General features: G+C 50.5%; 1 protein-coding gene across 5 annotated transcripts in view; it reads right to left on the bottom strand.

The window, feature by feature from the left end:
• Window positions 1-14,396, bottom strand: part of LOC133424327 (NACHT, LRR and PYD domains-containing protein 12-like) — a 67,091-nt gene extending 52,695 nt beyond the window's left edge. For 4 of the 5 annotated variants that reach the window (XM_061714853.1, XM_061714854.1, XM_061714850.1 and 1 more), the window contains exons 1-5: window positions 14,283-14,396; window positions 11,648-11,767; window positions 9,982-10,101; window positions 7,239-7,358; window positions 3,394-3,513 (exon numbers count right to left, since the gene is read on the bottom strand). In XM_061714853.1, the coding sequence (XP_061570837.1) occupies window positions 3,394-3,513; window positions 7,239-7,358; window positions 9,982-10,101; window positions 11,648-11,767; window positions 14,283-14,350 (548 nt within the window). In that variant the 5' untranslated portion in view covers window positions 14,351-14,396. The remainder of the gene's footprint in view (window positions 1-3,393; window positions 3,514-7,238; window positions 7,359-9,981; window positions 10,102-11,647; window positions 11,768-14,282) is intronic. The other variant, XM_061714852.1, reaches the window with a different exon arrangement.
• Between the last annotated feature and the right edge of the window lie 3,728 nt (window positions 14,397-18,124).

The following is an 18,124-nucleotide window of genomic DNA, read 5'->3' as shown; positions in this document are numbered from 1 at the left end:
CGGAGGTGGTCGATTAGACTGAGTCCCATCCTGGGATGGGGCCTTCCCCTGCTACGGGCCCTTCGGAGCCGGTGCTCTCGGTGGAACCTGAGGAGCTGCCTGAGCAGGCCGCCTGGGGATTTTGAAAGTGGGAGGCGCCCGTGCCACAGCCTGGGCAAAGGATTGACGAGGGGTGACAGTGGGTGCCCTTTTCGGTAAACACAGTTTCAGGGCTTCATCCTCCCTCTTCCTTTCCTCACATCTCTTCTATATGGACGTGACTGCCGTGCCGTAGAGGCCCTGGGGCGTTATGGAGGTGTCAAGCAGGTCCCCTTTTTCCTTAGCAGATAGCCTGGTGAGGCTTAGCCAGCAGGCTCTTTCCTCTAGGACCATCAGTCCTATGGCTCTGCCCTGCGATTGGATTGCCACCCTGTGAAGGTGGAGGCAATAGTCGGTGATGACACGCATCTCTTCCCATAACGTGGGGTTAGGTGAAGCTGTCATCTCCTCCTCAAGCTCAACTTGGTATGCCAATGAGAGGGAAGTGGCGTTGAGAGCCGGGGTCGACAGTGCAGTCACCTTGTACGCCTTGTCATTGAGGCTGGACTGAAAGCGGTCTGCCCCGAATGGGAGCGCGGGCCCCGCTGATGACAGGGATGCCTTCGGGTGGAGGTGAGCGGCCACTACGGGCTCCACCGGAGGGATGCTGCGGAGGCCGTGGATCTCCATCCCGTCGCAGTCCAGCATGGAGCTGCCTGCCACAGGGTGCTTGTGACTGTAAGGCTTATCACGCCAAGAGACAGCAAATTCCTCCAGTAACTCTGAGAAGATCGGCAGGAGTTGTTTCTCTGTCCTTGGGCAACCTTTTCCCGTCGAAACGGGGCCGCGTCACCACGGCTTGGACCTCGGGCCATTTGATGCCGAGCCTAGCAGCGGCGCGTTGACAAACGTCCTGCAGGTCCAAATCCCCTACAGGGGAACATGAGCCGTCGGCCGACGCAGGTACTGTTGGAGGCTGGGGTTTTGCAACCCGGCCCGCCAGACCAAGGGAGGAGTCATCATCCTCATCCTTGTCGTTAATGAGGAGTTCCAACCCACCGTCCGAGTCGTCATCCGCCCTCTCCAGCAGGAAACCAAGCGGACCAATTCCTGGCAGAGCAACGGACCGGCTGCGAAGCCGGGGCCATCTAATTCCTGGCGGAGCAGCGGATCGGCTTCGAGGCTGGACCCGTCTAATTCCTGGCGGAGCGGGTCTGTGAGGCTGAGCTGACTTCCCCAGCTCGGCCCCGCCTCGGTCTGGGGAACCAACCTGGCGGCGAACTCCATCGGCTCCGGAGCCTATCAGGCCAGCTGCTTCTTCCTCCTCACCACCTGAGTGGAGGTCGGAGGTGGTCGATTAGACTGAGTCCCATCCTGGGATGGGGCCTTCCCCTGCCACGGGCCCTTCGGAGCCGGTGCTCTCGGTGGAACCTGAGGAGCTGCCTGAGCGGGCCGCCTGGGGATTTTGAAAGTGGGAGGCGCCCGTGCCACAGCCTGGGCAAAGGATTGACGAGGGGTGACAGTGGGTGCCCTTTTCGGTAAACACAGTTTCAGGGCTTGATCCTCCCTCTTCCTTTCCTCACATCTCTTCTATATGGACGTGACTGCAGTGCCGTAGAGGCCCTGGGACGTTATGGAGGTGTCAAGCAGGTCCCCTTTTTCCTTAGCAGATAGCCTGGTGAGGCTTAGCCAGCAGGCTCTTTCCTCTAGGACCATCAGTCCTATGGCTCTGCCCTGCGATTGGATTGCCACCCTGTGAAGGTGGAGGCAATAGTCGGTGATGACACGCATCTCTTCCCATAACGTGGGGTTAGGTGAAGCTGTCATCTCCTCCTCAAGCTCAACTTGGTACGCCAATGAGAGGGAAGTGGCGTTGAGAGCCGGGGTCGAAAGTGCAGTCACCTTGTACGCCTTGTCATTGAGGCTGGACTGAAAGCGATCTGCCCCGAATGGGAGCGCGGGCCACGCTGATGACAGGGATGCCTTCGGGGTGAGCGGCCACTACGGGCTCCACCGGAGGGATGCTGCGGAGGCCGTGGATCTCCATCCCGTCGCAGTCCAGCATGGAGCTGCCTGCCACAGGGTGCTTGTGACTGTAAGGCTTATCACGCCAAGAGACAGCAAATTCCTCCAGTAACTCTGAGAAGATCGGCAGGAGTTGTTTCTCTGTCCTTGGGCAACCTTTTCCCGTCGAAACGGGACCGCGTCACCACGGCTTGGACCTCGGGCCATTTGATGCCGAGCCTAGCAGCGGCGCGTTGACAAATGTCCTGCAGGTCCAAATCCCCTACAGGGGAACATGAGCCGTCGGCCGACGCAGGTACTGTTGGAGGCTGGGGTTTTGCAACCCAGCCCGCCAGACCAAGGGAGGAGTCATCATCCTCATCCTTGTCGTTAATGAGGAGTTCCAACCCACCGTCCGAGTCGTCATCCGCCCTCTCCAGCAGGAGAGCTCCATCGGCTCCGGAGCTTCCGCGGTGGAAACCAGAACTAGGTCGTCATCGCCTGACAGGTTCGTCTGGCGAGTCAGACGGCGCCGAAGTGCCTTGAGGGAGAGCCGTTCACATCTCCGTGGACTCTAAGGCGTGTTTTAGCCCGAGACACATCGCACACATCAGGTGAGTGTCCCTGCTCGAAATATTGTTCCCGCAAGGGCAGGCTCGCGCCTGTGACTTCTCCTCTGTCTTAGTGGGGGCATCAGCATAAGCATCAGTGTCAGCCATGGCCATTAGCAGGGTTCATGAGCTGTGAAGCTACGCTGCGCGGGGTGCTAAATGCTAACCTGGTGTGGTTGGGGATTAGCGGACACCGACTGAAAATGTTGCGACTTTCAGGGGGGTTAAGCAGCGGGAGTGTTGCGACTCTGTTTTTGCGGTAACCGTGAGGCTAGCGCGAGTATTGCTACTCGGTGTGGTAATTGCTACCATGAGCATTCCCACTCGGCTACCTGGTGAAATATTGCTACTTCCCAGATAGCAGTCAAATCCCGAGTAACTGCGCACGCCGTGAACAAAGCGCCCGGTGACTGAGTTTTCGCTCGCGTCTTTGGACGGTTGAGCTAAGCCAAGGAGAGACAGTCAGAGACGGGAGAAGAACTTCTGCTCGTAGCGAGAAGAGGTTTTTGAATGACGTGCAGCGAGGTGTCAAGTCCCTTTATAGGGTAGGGTCTCCACCCTCCCTGACACTCACGTGCTTAGCTCCAGCCAATCCTGGCTGGCGGAATGTAATAGGAGCTTCCGATGAGGTCACGCCGAGGGTGTTCCCAATGTGAGACACGGAACTAATGCTATGAAAGAGAACATCAAATAAACCACCATGGACAGAAAATATAAAGTCATGATGAGTCACAGAATTAGTTAACAGCAGTTGTCTTACTCTGTGTCTGAGGGTCCAGGTTCTTTACTGAAGTTTAGAGGATAATCTTTGGACCAGTCACTCTTCATAGACAGACAGATGGATCCTGGAGACTCTGGTCTCTGACTGCGGTACCGACCTCTGCAAACACAAATTCCCATCAGTCACTGATAATATTGCTGATGAGCACTGAAGAAGATCTACAGCAGGGTCTCCAACTCTGGTCCTGACAGCCACAGTCCTGCATGTTTTAGATGTTTCCTGCTTCAGGATTGTCCACCCCTGATCTAGTCTGTATCCAGTCCTGGAGCAGATTACTGCTTTCCTCTCCTCCTGACATCAGAGCTCATGTTTCCTATGCAGGAACCTTCTACAGGGATGAGGGATCTGAGGACATTCCTGCTTCCTGACCCTCTGAACATCTCAGTGATTCAAACTCAACACTTCCTGAATTCAACTGAAATTCTTTTGTTGATGACAAAATAAGATGAATCCATTTACAGTTTTTGTGCAGTGTGCAGTGTGATTTAACATAAAACGGTCCTCCCTCCAAAACCTGTAAAATGTTAAAATAAAACTTGTTTTGATCAAAAACAACAATTCCAGGTTCCGGTGGAATGAGGAGGATGTAGGACGTGTTCCGCCGAGGCTCCGCTGGAATGTGACTTTTTTTTACACTTTTATATCACACTTTTTAATTCTTTTTGCCGGTATTTAGCCCTAACATTAAAGCTTTTCACTACCTGTAAAGGTTTTGGCTCGGGGGCGCTCTATGATGGCAAACCGAGGGAGAGGCGACGCAGCAGCCCCGGCTATCACCTGAACCGGAAGCCACAGATCAGCCAGATGCAAATGCTGCCTTTATACTGGACATGAGGGAGATGATGGACCAAATGTCTCCTTGATACTGAACATGAGGGAGATGATGGACCAAATGTCTACTTGCTACTGAACATGAGGGAGATGATGGACCAAATGTCTCCTTGATACTGGACATGAGGGAGATGATTTCTGATTGCAGAAAAACTAGTTCATGCGTTTGTATCTTCTAGACTGGATTACTGTAATGTGTTGTTAGCAGGATGTCCAAGTAATTTGCTGAATAGGCTCCAGCTGATCCAAAATGCAGCAGCATGAGTACTGACAGGAATTAGCAGGAGAGACCACGTCTCTCCAGTGTTAGCGTCGCTCCATTGGTTACCCGTAAAATTCAGAATCCAATTTAAAATTTTATTACTTGCGTATAAAGCCCAAAACGGCTTAGCTCCGCATTATTTGCAAGACCTGATAGTGCCTTATGTTCCTGTCAGAGCTCTCCGTTCTCAGAGTGCAGGTTTACTCGTAGTTCCTAGAGTATCTAAATGTAGATTTGGAGGGCGGGCGTTCTGCTATCAGGCACCACTACTATGGAACCAACTTCCAATCTGGGTTAAGGAGGCTGACACCACCTCCACCTTTAAAACTAAACTTAAAACATTTCTGTTTAGTAAAGCCTATAGTTAGTGTTTAGTAAACCTCTAGCTGGTGTTGGTAAATCTCTAGGTAGTGTAAACTTTAGTGTGTCAGAGTCGCTCCTGTAGTTTCTGTTGCTGGCCCCCCCTTCTCCTCCCTTTTCTCTCTTTTGTCCATGTTGCAGCATCCTTTGCTGGACACCGGAACCTGCAGGTGGTCGTGGGTGGCTTGTAGCTTGCATTACGGAGCACAAGTCTTTCCCTGACCCTGCACCCCAACCTGGGACTTGATGATTGGGCCGGAGCTTCGGGAGCTGCGTGCTGGCCTGCGGTCCCCACCCCTGGTCATCCCGTTGCTGGCCCCCCCCTTCTCCTCCCTTTTCTCTCTTTTGTCCTGCAGGTGGTCGTGTGTGGCTTGTAGCTTGCATTACGGAGCACAAGTCTTTCCCTGACCCTGCACCCCAACCTGGGACTTGCTGATTGGGCCGGAGCTTCGGGAGCTGCGTGCTGGCCTGCGGTCCCCACCCCTGGTCATCCCGTTGCTGCTTCCACCTGCCTGCTGTGCTGTTGCCATCCCTGACCCACCAGTCTGGCCCTCGGCAGGAGGGTCCCCCCTTATGAGCCTGGTCCTGCTCAAGGTTTCTTCCCTCCTAAAGGGGAGTTTTTCCTTGCCACTGTTTGGCTTAAGGTTTTTCTCCCACTAGGGGAGTTTTTACCTGCCATTGTTTATGTAATAACTGCTCGGGGGTCATGTTCTGGGTATGGGTCTCTGTAAAGCGTCTAGAGACAACTCTGTTGTATTAGACGCTATATAAATAAAAAAAAAAAATAATTGAAATTGAAATTGATGGACCAAATGTCTCCTTGCTACTGAACATGAGGGAGATGATGGACCAAATGTCTCCTTGATACTGGACATGAGGGAGATGATGGACCAAATGTCTCCTTGATACTGAACATGAGGGAGATGATGGACCAAATGTCTCCTTGATACTGGACATGAGGGAGATTGAAGGGAGAAATATATATTTAGTTTCCTGGAAAATGCCCTGAATTCCCAAAACACAGTCTCAGTCCGGTCGAAGGACGCTCATATCAGCTCTGCACCTGCTGTTTAATAACAAATGTAACTGTGAGAGAGGCACCCCCTGTGTGGCTTGTTCACACGGGACTGAGTTCCCGTGGGAAGCGACTTAGTGTGAGAGCTCGCGTGGGGGTGTAGGGGCCCTTTCCCCCCTTCGCGAGCTAGGAAAGTTATAAAGACGGGACAGCCGGAAGTTCGGGCAGAGTCAGCTGCGGGTTTTGTGCACGACGCCCAGCCGGGTTTTTTTTGGCTACTCTGCCAGGACTGTTCGGCTCTCCAGTCTTCTGTGTCGAGGTAAGAGTATTATAAGGCCTAGCCCTGTGTAATTGTCAGTGATCTTGCTCTACCATTTGTGGGGGATAACTTGACACATTTATCCTAGCAAAAGAGCAATTGTGTGTGTGTCTTCTATGTGCAATGCTGGCTTTTCTTGTGGTAATAAAGGTATTCATATATCATTATAGCAAAAGCGAGTGTGTGTGTGTGTGTGTGTGTGTGTGATTCATTTTGTGCAGCCGACCACTCTCGAGCCTTAATTGATTTTCTCCCAAAACAGAGATGATGGACCAAATGTCTCCTTGCTACTGAACATGAGGGAGATGATGGACCAAATGTCTCCTTGCTACTGAACATGAGGGAGATGATGGACCAAATGTCTCCTTGCTACTGAACATGAGGGAGATGATGGACCAAATGTCTCCTTTCTACTGGACATGAGGGACATGATGGACCAAATGTCTCCTTGCTACTGAACATGAGGGAGATGATGGACCAAATGTCTCCTTGCTACTGAACATGAGGGAGATGATGGACCAAATGTCTCCTTGCTACTGACCATGAGGGAGATGATGGACCAGATGAGCTGGGACATCCTCAGTAAGTTTGGAACCACCATCTCAGCAGCAGTTCAAAGGGAGATGGTGGAGCTTCTGAGCCCTTTGAGAACAAGCTGGCCTCATATCAATGAAACATGTATTAAAACTAAATCACATGCAATTATTTCGAAGTTTATGTTGTTTTACATTTTTATTAAATCTATCTTTTTATAACTACTGATTCGTTTTTAATATCATGAAGGAGTACTAGAGTCCTAAAACTGCTGCAGACTCTCCTGGACCGATCTGGAGAGCTGGTTTCATCCTGAACCAAACTCTGCTCTCTGAACCAGCAGGACCACATGGTTGAGGAACACAGAAGACTCCGTGGTGGAAAAACAGGAACCAGAAGGAAAAAGTGATGTTTGAAGAACCTAAATCATCAAATAAACCACCATGGACAGAAAATATAAAGTCATGATGAGTCCTAGAATCAGTTAACAGCAGTTGTCTTACTCTGTGTCTGAGGGTCCAGGTTCTTTACTGAAGTTTAGAGGATCATCTTTGGACCAGTCACTCTTCATAGACAGACAGATGGATCCTGGAGACTCTGGTCTCTGACTGCGGTACCGACCTCTGCAAACACAAATTCACATCAGTCACTGATAATATTGCTGATGAGCACTGAAGAAGATCTACAGCAGGGTCTCCAACTCTGGTCCTGACAGCCACAGTCCTGCATGTTTTAGATGTTTCCTGCTTCAGGATTGTCCACCCCTGATCTCGTCTGTATCCAGTCCTGGAGCAGATTACTGCTTTCCTCTCCTCCTGACATCAGAGCTCATGTTTCCTCTGCAGGAACCTTCCACAGGGATGAGGGATCTGAGGACATTCCTGCTTCCTGACCCTCTGAACATCTCAGTGATTCAAACTCAACACTTCCTGAATTCAACTGAAATTCTTTTGTTGATGACAAAATAAAATGAATCCATTTACAGTTTTTGTGCAGTGATTTAACATCAAACTGTCCTCCCTCCAAAACCTGTAAAATGTTGAAATAAAACTTGTTTTGATCAGAAACAACAATTCCAGGTTCCGGTGGAATGAGGAGGATTTAGGACGTGTTCCACCGAGGCTCTGCTGGAATGTGACTTTTTTTACACTTTTATATGACACTTTTTAATTCTTTTTGCCGGTATTTATCCCTAACATTAAAGCTTTTCACTACCTGTAAAGGTTTTGGCTCGCGGGCGCTCTATGATGGCAAACCGAGGGAGAAGCGACCGCAGCAGCCCCGGCTATCACCTGAACCGGAAGCCCCAGATCAGCCAGATGCAAATGCTGCCTTGATACTGGACATGAGGGAGATGATGGACCAAATGTCTCCTTGTTACTGAACATGAGGGAGATGATGGACCAAATGTCTCCTTGTTACTGAACATGAGGGAGATGATGGACCAAATGCCTCCTTGCTACTGAACATGAGGGAGATGATGGACCAAATGTCTCCTTGCTAGTGAACATGAGGGAGATTGAAGGGAGAAATATATATTTTGTGTCCTGGAAAATGCCATGAATTCCCAAAACACAGTCTCAGTCCGGTCGAAGGACACTCATATCAGCTCTGCACCTGCTGTTCATCAGAGGTGGCAAATCCGGCTTCAGAAAGTAAAAGTCCTACCATGTATTTGTTCTGTCCATTCACTCAACCAGCTGATTCTAATCAGCACAGCTCTTCAGCCAGGTAGATGAGCTAATTAGTGAACTCACCTGGTTTTAGTGAATGGACAGAACAAATATATGGCAGGACTTTTACTTTCTGAAGCCGGATTTGCCACCTCTGCTGTTCATTAACAAATGTAACTGTGAGAGAGGCACCCCCTGTGTGGCTTGTTCACACGGGACTGAGTTCCCGTGGGAAGCGACTAAGTGTGAGAGCTCGCGTGGGGGTGAAGGGGCCCTTTCCCCCCTTCGCGAGCTAGGAAATTTATAAAGACGGGACAGCCGGAAGTTCGGGCAGAGTCAGCTGCGGGTCTAGTGCATGACGCCCAGCCGGGTTTTTTTGGCCACTCTGTCCAGGACTGTTCGGCTCTCCAGTCTTCTGTGTCGAGGTAAGAGTATTATAAGGCCTAGCCCTGTGTAATTGTCAGTGATCTTGCTCTACCATTTGTGGGGGATAACTTGACACATTGATCCTAGCAAAAGAGCAATTGTGTGTGTGTCTTCTATGTGCATGCTGGCTTTTCTTGTGGTAATAAAGGTATTCATATATCATTATAGCAAAAGCGAGTGTGTGTGTGTGTGTGTGTGTGTGTGTGTGTGTGTGTGTGTGTGTGTGTGTGTGTGTGTGTGTGTGTGTGTGTGTGTGTGTGTGTGTGTGTGTGTGTGATTCATTTTGTGCAGCCGACCACTCTCGAGACTTAATTGATTTTCTCCCAAAACAGAGATGATGGACCAAATGTCTCCTTGCTACTGAACATGAGGGAGATGATGGACCAAATGTCTCCTTGCTACTGAACATGAGGGAGATGATGGACCAAATGTCTCCTTGCTACTGAACATGAGGGAGATGATGGACCAAATGTCTCCTTGATACTGAACATGAGGGACATGATGGACCAAATGTCTCCTTGCTACTGAACATGAGGGACATGATGGACCAAATGTCTCCTTGCTACTGAACATGAGGGACATGATGGACCAAATGTCTCCTTGCTACTGAACATGAGGGACATGATGGACCAAATGTCTCCTTGCTACTGGACATGAGGGACATGATGGACCAGATGAGCTGGGACATCCTCAGTAAGTTTGGAACCACCATCTCAGCAGCAGTTCAAAGAGAGATGGTGGAGCTTCGGAGCCTTTGAGAACAAGCTGGCCTCATATCAATGAAACATGTATTAAAACTAAATCACATGCAATTATTTCGAAGTTTATGTTGTTTTACATTTTTATTAAATCTATCTTTTTATAACTACTGATTCGTTTTTAATATCATGAAGGAGTACTAGAGTCCTAAAACTGCTGCAGACTCTCCTGGACCGATCTGGAGAGCTGGTTTCATCCTGAACCAAACTCTGGTCTCTGAATCAGCAGGACCACATGAATGAGGAACACAGAAGACTCCGTGGTGGAAAAACAGGAACCAGAAGGAAAAAGTGATGTTTGAAGAACCTAAATCATCAAATAAACCACCATGGACAGAAAATATAAAGTCATGATGAGTCATAGAATCAGTTAACAGCAGTTGTCTTACTCTGTGTCTGAGGGTCCAGGTTCTTTACTGAAGTTTAGAGGATCATCTTTGGACCAGTCACTCTTCATAGACACACAGATGGATCCTGGAGACTCTGGTCTCTGACTGCGGTACCGACCTCTGCAAACACAAATTCACATCAGTCACTGATAATATTGCTGATGAGCACTGAAGAAGATCTACAGCAGGGTCTCCAACTCTGGTCCTGACAGCCACAGTCCTGCATGTGTTAGATGTTTCCTGATTCAGGATTGTCCACCCCTGATCTAGTCTGTATCCAGTCCTGGAGCAGATTACTGCTTTCCTCTCCTCCTGACATCAGAGCTCATGTTTCCTCTGCAGGAACCTTCCACTGGGATGAGGGAACTTTGGACATTCCTGCTTCCTGACCCTCTGAACATCTCAGTGATTCAAACTCAACACTTCCTGAATTCAACTGAAATTCTTTTGTTGATGACAAAATAAGATGAATCCATTTACAGTTTTTGTGCAGCGATTTAACATAAAACTGTCCTCCCTCCAAAACCTGTAAAATGTTGAAATAAAACTTGTTTTGATCAGAAACAACAATTCCAGGTTCCGGTGGAATGAGGAGGATGTAGGACGTGTTCCGCCGAGGCTCTGCTGGAATGTGACTTTTTTTAACACTTTTATATGACACTTTTTAATTCTTTTTGCCGGTATTTAGCCCTAACATTAAAGCTTTTCACTACCTGTAAAGGTTTTGGCTCGCGGGCGCTCTATGATGGCAAACCGAGGGAGAAGCGACCGCAGCAGCTCCAGCTATCACCTGAACCGGAATCCCCAGATCAGCCAGATGCAAATGCTGCCTTGATACTGGACATGAGGGAGATGATGGACCAAATGTCTCCTTGATACTGAACATGAGGGAGATGATGGACCAAATGTCTCCTTGATACTGAACATGAGGGACATGATGGACCTAATGTCTCCTTGATACTGAACATGAGGGACATGATGGACCTAATGTCTCCTTGATACTGAACATGAGGGACATGATGGACCAAATGTCTCCTTGCTACTGAACATGAGGAAGATGATGGACCAAATGTCTCCTTGACACTGAACATGAGGGAGATGATGGACCAAATGTCTCCTTGCTACTGAACATGAGGGACATGATGGACCAAATGTCTCCTTGATACTGAACATGAGGGACATGATGGACCAAATGAGCTGGGACATCCTCAGTAAGTTTGAAACCACCATCTCAGCAGCAGTTCAAAGAGAGATGGTGGAGCTTCGGAGCCCTTTGAGAACAAGCTGGCCTCATATCAATGAAACATGTATTAAAACTAAATCACATGCAATTATATGGAAGTTTATGTTGTTTTACATTTTTATTGAATCTATCTATTTATAACTACTGATTAGTTTTTAATATCATGAAGGAGTACTAGAGTCCTAAAACTGCTGCAGACTCTCCTGGACCGATCTGGAGAGCTGGTTTCATCCTGAACCAAACTCTGCTCTCTGAACCAGCAGGACCACATGGTTGAGGAACACAGAAGACTCCGTGGTGGAAAAACAGGAACCAGAAGGAAAAAGTGACGTTTGAAGAACCTAAATCATCAAATAAACCACCATGGACAGAAAATATAAAGTCATGATGAGTCCTAGAATCAGTTAACAGCAGTTGTCTTACTTTGTGTCTGAGGGTCCAGGTTCTTTACTGAAGTTTAGAGGATCATCTTTGGACCAGTCACTCTTCATAGACAGACAGCTGGATCCTGGAGACTCTGGTCTCTGACTGCGGTACCGACCTCTGCAAACACAAATTCCCATCAGTCACTGATAATATTGCTGATGAGCACTGAAGAAGATCTACAGCAGGGTCTCCAACTCTGGTCCTGACAGCCACAGTCCTGCATGTGTTAGATGTTTCCTGCTTCAGGATTGTCCACCCCTGATCTAGTCTGTATCCAGTCCTGGAGCAGATTACTGCTTTCCTCTCCTCCTGACATCAGAGCTCATGTTTCCTCTGCAGGAACCTTCCACTGGGATGAGGGAACTTAGGACATTCCTGCTTCCTGACCCTCTGAACATCTCAGTGATTCAAACTCAACACTTCCTGAATTCAACTGAAATTCTTTTGTTGATGACAAAATAAAATGAATCCATTTACAGTTTTTGTGCAGTGATTTAACATCAAACTGTCCTCCCTCCAAAACCTGTAAAATGTTGAAATAAAACTTGTTTTGATCAGAAACAACAAATCCAGGTTCCGGTGGAATGAGGAGGATGTAGGACGTGTTCCACCGAGGCTCTGCTGGAATGTGACTTTTTTTTACACTTTTATATGACACTTTTTAATTCTTTTTGCCGGTATTTATCCCTAACATTAAAGCTTTTCACTACCTGTAAAGGTTTTGGCTCGCGGGCGCTCTATGATGGCAAACCGAGGGAGAAGCGACCGCAGCAGCCCCAGCTATCACCTGAACCGGAAGCCCCAGATCAGCCCGATGCAAATGCTGCCTTGATACTGGACATGAGGGAGATGATGGACCAAATGTCTCCTAGCTACTGAACATGAGGGAGATGATGGACCAAATGTCTCCTAGCTACTGAACATGAGGGAGATGATGGACCAAATGTCTCCTAGCTACTGAACATGAGGGAGATGATGGACCAAATGCCTCCTTGCTACTGAACATGAGGGAGATGATGGACCAAATGTCTCCTAGCTCCTGAACATGAGGGAGATGATGGACCAAATGTCTCCTTGTTACTGAACATGAGGGAGATGATGGACCAAATGCCTCCTTGCTAGTGAACATGAGGGAGATTGAAGGGAGAAATATATATTTAGTTTCCTGGAAAATGCCCTGAATTCCCAAAACACAGTCTCAGTCCGGTCGAAGGACGCTCATATCAGCTCTGCACCTGCTGTTTATTAACAAATGTAACTGTGAGAGAGGCACCCCCTGTGTGGCTTGTTCACACGGGACTGAGTTCCCGTGGGAAGCGACTAAGTGTGAGAGCTCGCGTGGGGGTGAAGGGGCCCTTTCCCCCCTTCGCGAGCTAGGAAAGTTATAAAGACGGGACAGCCGGAAGTTCGGGCAGAGTCAGCTGCGGGTCTAGTGCACGACGCCCAGCCGGGTTTTTTTGGCTACTCTGCCAGGACTGTTCAGCTCTCCAGTCTTCTGTGATGAGGTAAGAGTATTATAAGGCCTAGCCCTGTGTAATTGTCAGTGATCTTGCTCTACCATTTGTGGGGGATAACTTGACACATTTATCCTAGCAAAAGAGCAATTGTGTGTGTGTCTTCTATGTGCAATGCTGGCTTTTCTTGTGGTAATAAAGGTATTCATATATCATTATAGCAAAAGCGAGTGTGTGTGTGTGTGTGTGTGTGTGTGTGATTCATTTTGTGCAGCCGACCACTCTCGAGCCTTAATTGATTTTCTCCCAAAACAGAGATGATGGACCAAATGTCTCCTTGCTACTGGACATGAGGGAGATGATGGACCAAATGTCTCCTTGCTACTGGACATGAGGGAGATGATGGACCAAATGAGCTCGGACATCCTCGGTAAGTTTGAAACCAATTCAATTCAATTCAACTTTATTTATATAGCGTATAATACAACAGATGTTGTCTCTAGACACTTTCCAGAGATCCAGAACATGAACATAAACATAAACATAAACCCCCGAGCAATTATTACATAAACAATGGCAGGTAAAAACTCCCATAGTGGGAGAAAAGCCTTAAGCCAAACAGTGGCAAGGAAAAACTCCCCTTTAGGAGGAAGAAACCTGGACCAGGACCTGGATCATAAGGGGGGACCCTGCTGCCGAGGGCCAGACTGGGGGAGTCGGGGACGTCAGCCGAAACCACCATCTCAGCAGCAGTTCTAAGAGAGATGGTGGAGCTTCGGAGCCCTTTGAGAACAAGCTGGCCTCATATCAATGAAACATGTATTAAAACTAAATCACATGCAATTATATGGAAGTTTATGTTGTTTTACATTTTTATTGAATCTATCTTTTTATAACTACTGATTAGTTTTTAATATCATGAAGGAGTACTAGAGTCCTAAAACTGCTGCAGACTCTCCTGGACCGATCTGGAGAGCTGGTTTCATCCTGAACCAAACTCTGCTCTCTGAACCAGCAGGACCACATGGTTGAGGAACACAGAAGACTCCGTGGTGGAAAAACAGGAACCAGAAGGAAAAAGTGACGTTTGAAGAACCTAAATCATCAAATAAACCACCATGGACAGAAAATATAAAGTCATGATGAGTCCTAGAATCAGTTAACAGCAGTTGTCTTACTTTGTGTCTGAGGGTCCAGGTTCTTTACTGAAGTTTAGAGGATCATCTTTGGACCAGTCACTCTTCATAGACAGACAGATGGATCCTGGAGACTCTGGTCTCTGACTGCGGTACCGACCTCTGCAAACACAAATTCCCATCAGTCACTGATAATATTGCTGATGAGCACTGAAGAAGATCTACAGCAGGGTCTCCAACTCTGGTCCTGACAGCCACAGTCCTGCATGTGTTAGATGTTTCCTGCTTCAGGATTGTCCACCCCTGATCTCGTCTGTATCCAGTCCTGGAGCAGATTACTGCTTTCCTCTCCTCCTGACATCAGAGCTCATGTTTCCTCTGCAGGAACCTTCCACAGGGATTAGGGATCTGAGGACATTCCTGCTTCCTGACCCTCTGAACATCTCAGTGATTCAAACTCAACACTTCCTGAATTCAACTGAAATTCTTTTGTTGATGACAAAATAAAATGAATCCATTTACAGTTTTTGTGCAGTGATTTAACATCAAACTGTCCTCCCTCCAAAACCTGTAAAATGTTGAAATAAAACTTGTTTTGATCAGAAACAACAAATCCAGGTTCCGGTGGAATGAGGAGGATGTAGGACGTGTTCCACCGAGGCTCTGCTGGAATGTGACTTTTTTTTACACTTTTATATGACACTTTTTAATTCTTTTTGCCGGTATTTATCCCTAACATTAAAGCTTTTCACTACCTGTAAAGGTTTTGGCTCGCGGGCGCTCTATGATGGCAAACCGAGGGAGAAGCGACCGCAGCAGCCCCAGCTATCACCTGAACCGGAAGCCCCAGATCAGCCCGATGCAAATGCTGCCTTGATACTGGACATGAGGGAGATGATGGACCAAATGTCTCCTAGCTACTGAACATGAGGGAGATGATGGACCAAATGTCTCCTAGCTACTGAACATGAGGGAGATGATGGACCAAATGTCTCCTAGCTACTGAACATGAGGGAGATGATGGACCAAATGTCTCCTTGCTAGTGAACATGAGGGAGATTGAAGGGAGAAATATATATTTTGTGTCCTGGAAAATGCCCTGAATTCCCAAAACACAGTCTCAGTCCGGTCGAAGGAGACTCATATCAGCTCTGCACCTGCTGTTTAATAACAAATGTAACTGTGAGAGAGGCACCCCCTGTGTGGCTTGTTCACACGGGACTGAGTTCCCGTGGGAAGCGACTAAGTGTGAGAGCTCGCGTGGGGGTGAAGGGGCCCTTTCCCCCCTTCGCGAGCTAGGAAAGTTATAAAGACGGGACAGCCGGAAGTTCGGGCAGAGTCAGCTGCGGGTTTTGTGCACGACGCCCAGCCGGGTTTTTTTGGCCACTCTGTCCAGGACTGTTCGGCTCTCCAGTCTTCTGTGTCGATGTCAAGGTTGACATTCCCCCAGCCTCCAGTTTGCCTTCAGTTTCTGTCTTGCCCCGCCTGTGTCCCATCTGCCCTGATTGTGTCTGCACCTGTGTCTCGTTATCCCCACAGTATATCTTGTCTTGTCATTCCTTTGTGCCCTGTCGGTCCGTACTGTGTCTTCCTCCATATCTCCTCGTACCTTTTTGATGATCCTGGTTTTTTGTTCATCCTGCTCTGCAGCGCCTTATTTTGCCTTTTTGGATTAAAACCCTTTTTGTTTTGAGAACTCCTGTCTCCAGCCTCCCTCTGTCTCCTGCACTTGGGTCCTATAAAAACCTAATCATGACAGAACGGACCGACCAGGTGGACCCAGCGGGAGAGTACCTCACCATGTGGGACTTCCTTTGCCGTGAAGCGGCTAAAAACGTGCGTGAGTGTTGGGACCCCTTTTGGGGAACACGCCTGGCTCTGGGTGGACCCAGGAGCCTGCAGATGCAACGGCGACGGCGTCAGCGCCAGCGCCAGCCCCAGCCTGTTCCGGCTCCAGCTCCTGCACCTGTCCCTGTTTCTGTGGTGGTCCCAGACGCACCTCCCCATGTTCCTGTGGTGGTCTCGGATGCACCTCCCCACGTTCCTGTGGTGGTCCCGGACGCATCAGCCCCTCCTCCGGTGATGGTTCCGGACCCCCCGCAGCCGGCTCCGAGGACTCGTGTCCCCCCCCAGCCGGCTCCGAGGACTCGTGTCCCCCCCCAGCCGGCTCCGAGGACTCGTGTCCCCCCCCAGCCAGCTCCGAGGACCCGTGTCCCCCCCCAGCCCGCCCTGGATGTGGACTCTGGGGACATCTGGGATCTGTCCCTTGAGGGGGGGCCGGCGCCCCTCGAGGGGGGGCCAGCACCACGGACCCGGGCACCCCCGCAGTCGGCGCCCCGGACCCGGGTACCCCCGCAGCCGGCGCCCCGGACCCGGGTACCCCCCGCAGCCGGCGCCTCGGACCCGGGTACCCCCGCAACCATGTCACGTTCCTGAGCCATGTCACGTTCCTGAGCCGTGTCCCGTTCCTGAGCCGTGTCCTGTTCCTGAGGCGGCCCCGCAGCCCTCTGTTCCTGAGGCGGCCCGCAGCCCTCTGTTCCTGAGGCGGCCCCGCAGCCCTCTGTTCCTGAGGCGGCCCCGCAGCCCTCTGTTCCTGAGGCGGCCCCGCAGCCCTCTGTTCCTGAGGCGGCCCGCAGCCCTCTGTTCCTGAGGCGGCCCCGCAGCCCTCTGTTCCTGAGGCGGCCCCGCAGCCCTCTGTTCCTGAGGCGGCCCCGCAGCCCTCTGTTCCTGAGGCGGCCCCGCAGCCCTCCGTTCCTGAGGCGGTCCCGCAGCCCTCTGTTCCTGAGGCGGTCCCGCAGCCCTCTGTTCCTGAGACGGTCCCGCAGCCCTCTGTTCCTGAGGCGGTCCCGCAGCCCTCTGTTCCTGAGGCGGTCCCGCAGCCCTCTGTTCCTGAGGCGGTCCCGCAGCCCTCTGTTCCTGAGGCGGTCCCGCAGCCCCGTCAGGTTCCCGAGTCCCGTCAGGTTCCCGAGTCCCGTCAGGTTCCTGAGTCCCGCCAGGAATCCCTGTCACGCCCCCCGCCGAGACCGCCAAGCCCCACGCCGAGACCGCCAAGCCCCCACGCCGAGACCGCCAAGCCCCACGCCAAGACCGCCAAGCCCCACGCCAAGACCGCCAAGCCCCACGCCAAGACCCACGCCGAGCCCCACGCCAAGACCGCCAAGCCCCACGCTGAGCCCCACGCCAAGACCGCCAAGCCCCACGCCGAGACCCGCGCCAAGCCCCACGCCGAGACCCACGTCAAGACCCAGGCCTAGGCCTCGTGGGCGGCCCCCGGAGCGTGCTCGCCGGTCTGGTCGGCCTCGTGGACGTCCCCCCGAGCGTTCTCGCCGGTCTGCCCGGCTTCGTGGGCGACCCCCGGAGCTGTCTCGCAGGTCTGCACAGTCCCCAGGATGGCCCCCGGAACGTTGGCCGTGTGTTGGCCTGGGCCCTCCTCCAGGCCCCCTCCGCCCCGCCCTGGGTGGTAGGCCGAATGGGACATCTGGGATCTGTCCCTTGAGGGGGGGGTTCTGTCAAGGTTGACATTCCCCCAGCCTCCAGTTTGCCTTCAGTTTCTGTCTTGCCCCGCCTGTGTCCCATCTGCCCTGATTGTGTCTGCACCTGTGTCTCGTTATCCCCACAGTATATCTTGTCTTGTCATTCCTTTGTGCCCTGTCGGTCCGTACTGTGTCTTCCTCCATGTCTCCTCGTACCTTTTTGATGATCCTGGTTTTTTCTTCATCCTGCTCTGCAGCGCCTTATTTTGCCTTTTTGGATTAAAACCCTTTTTGTTTTGAGAACTCCTGTCTCCAGCCTCCCTCTGTCTCCTGCACTTGGGTCCTATAAAAACCTAATCATGACAGTCGAGGTAAGAGTATTATAAGGCCTAGCCCTGTGTAATTGTCAGT

This window comes from Cololabis saira, chromosome 23, assembly GCF_033807715.1.
Source record: "Cololabis saira isolate AMF1-May2022 chromosome 23, fColSai1.1, whole genome shotgun sequence".
NCBI classification, from domain to species: Eukaryota; Metazoa; Chordata; class Actinopteri; order Beloniformes; family Belonidae; genus Cololabis; species Cololabis saira.
This window is presented reverse-complemented; position numbering and strand designations above follow the sequence as displayed.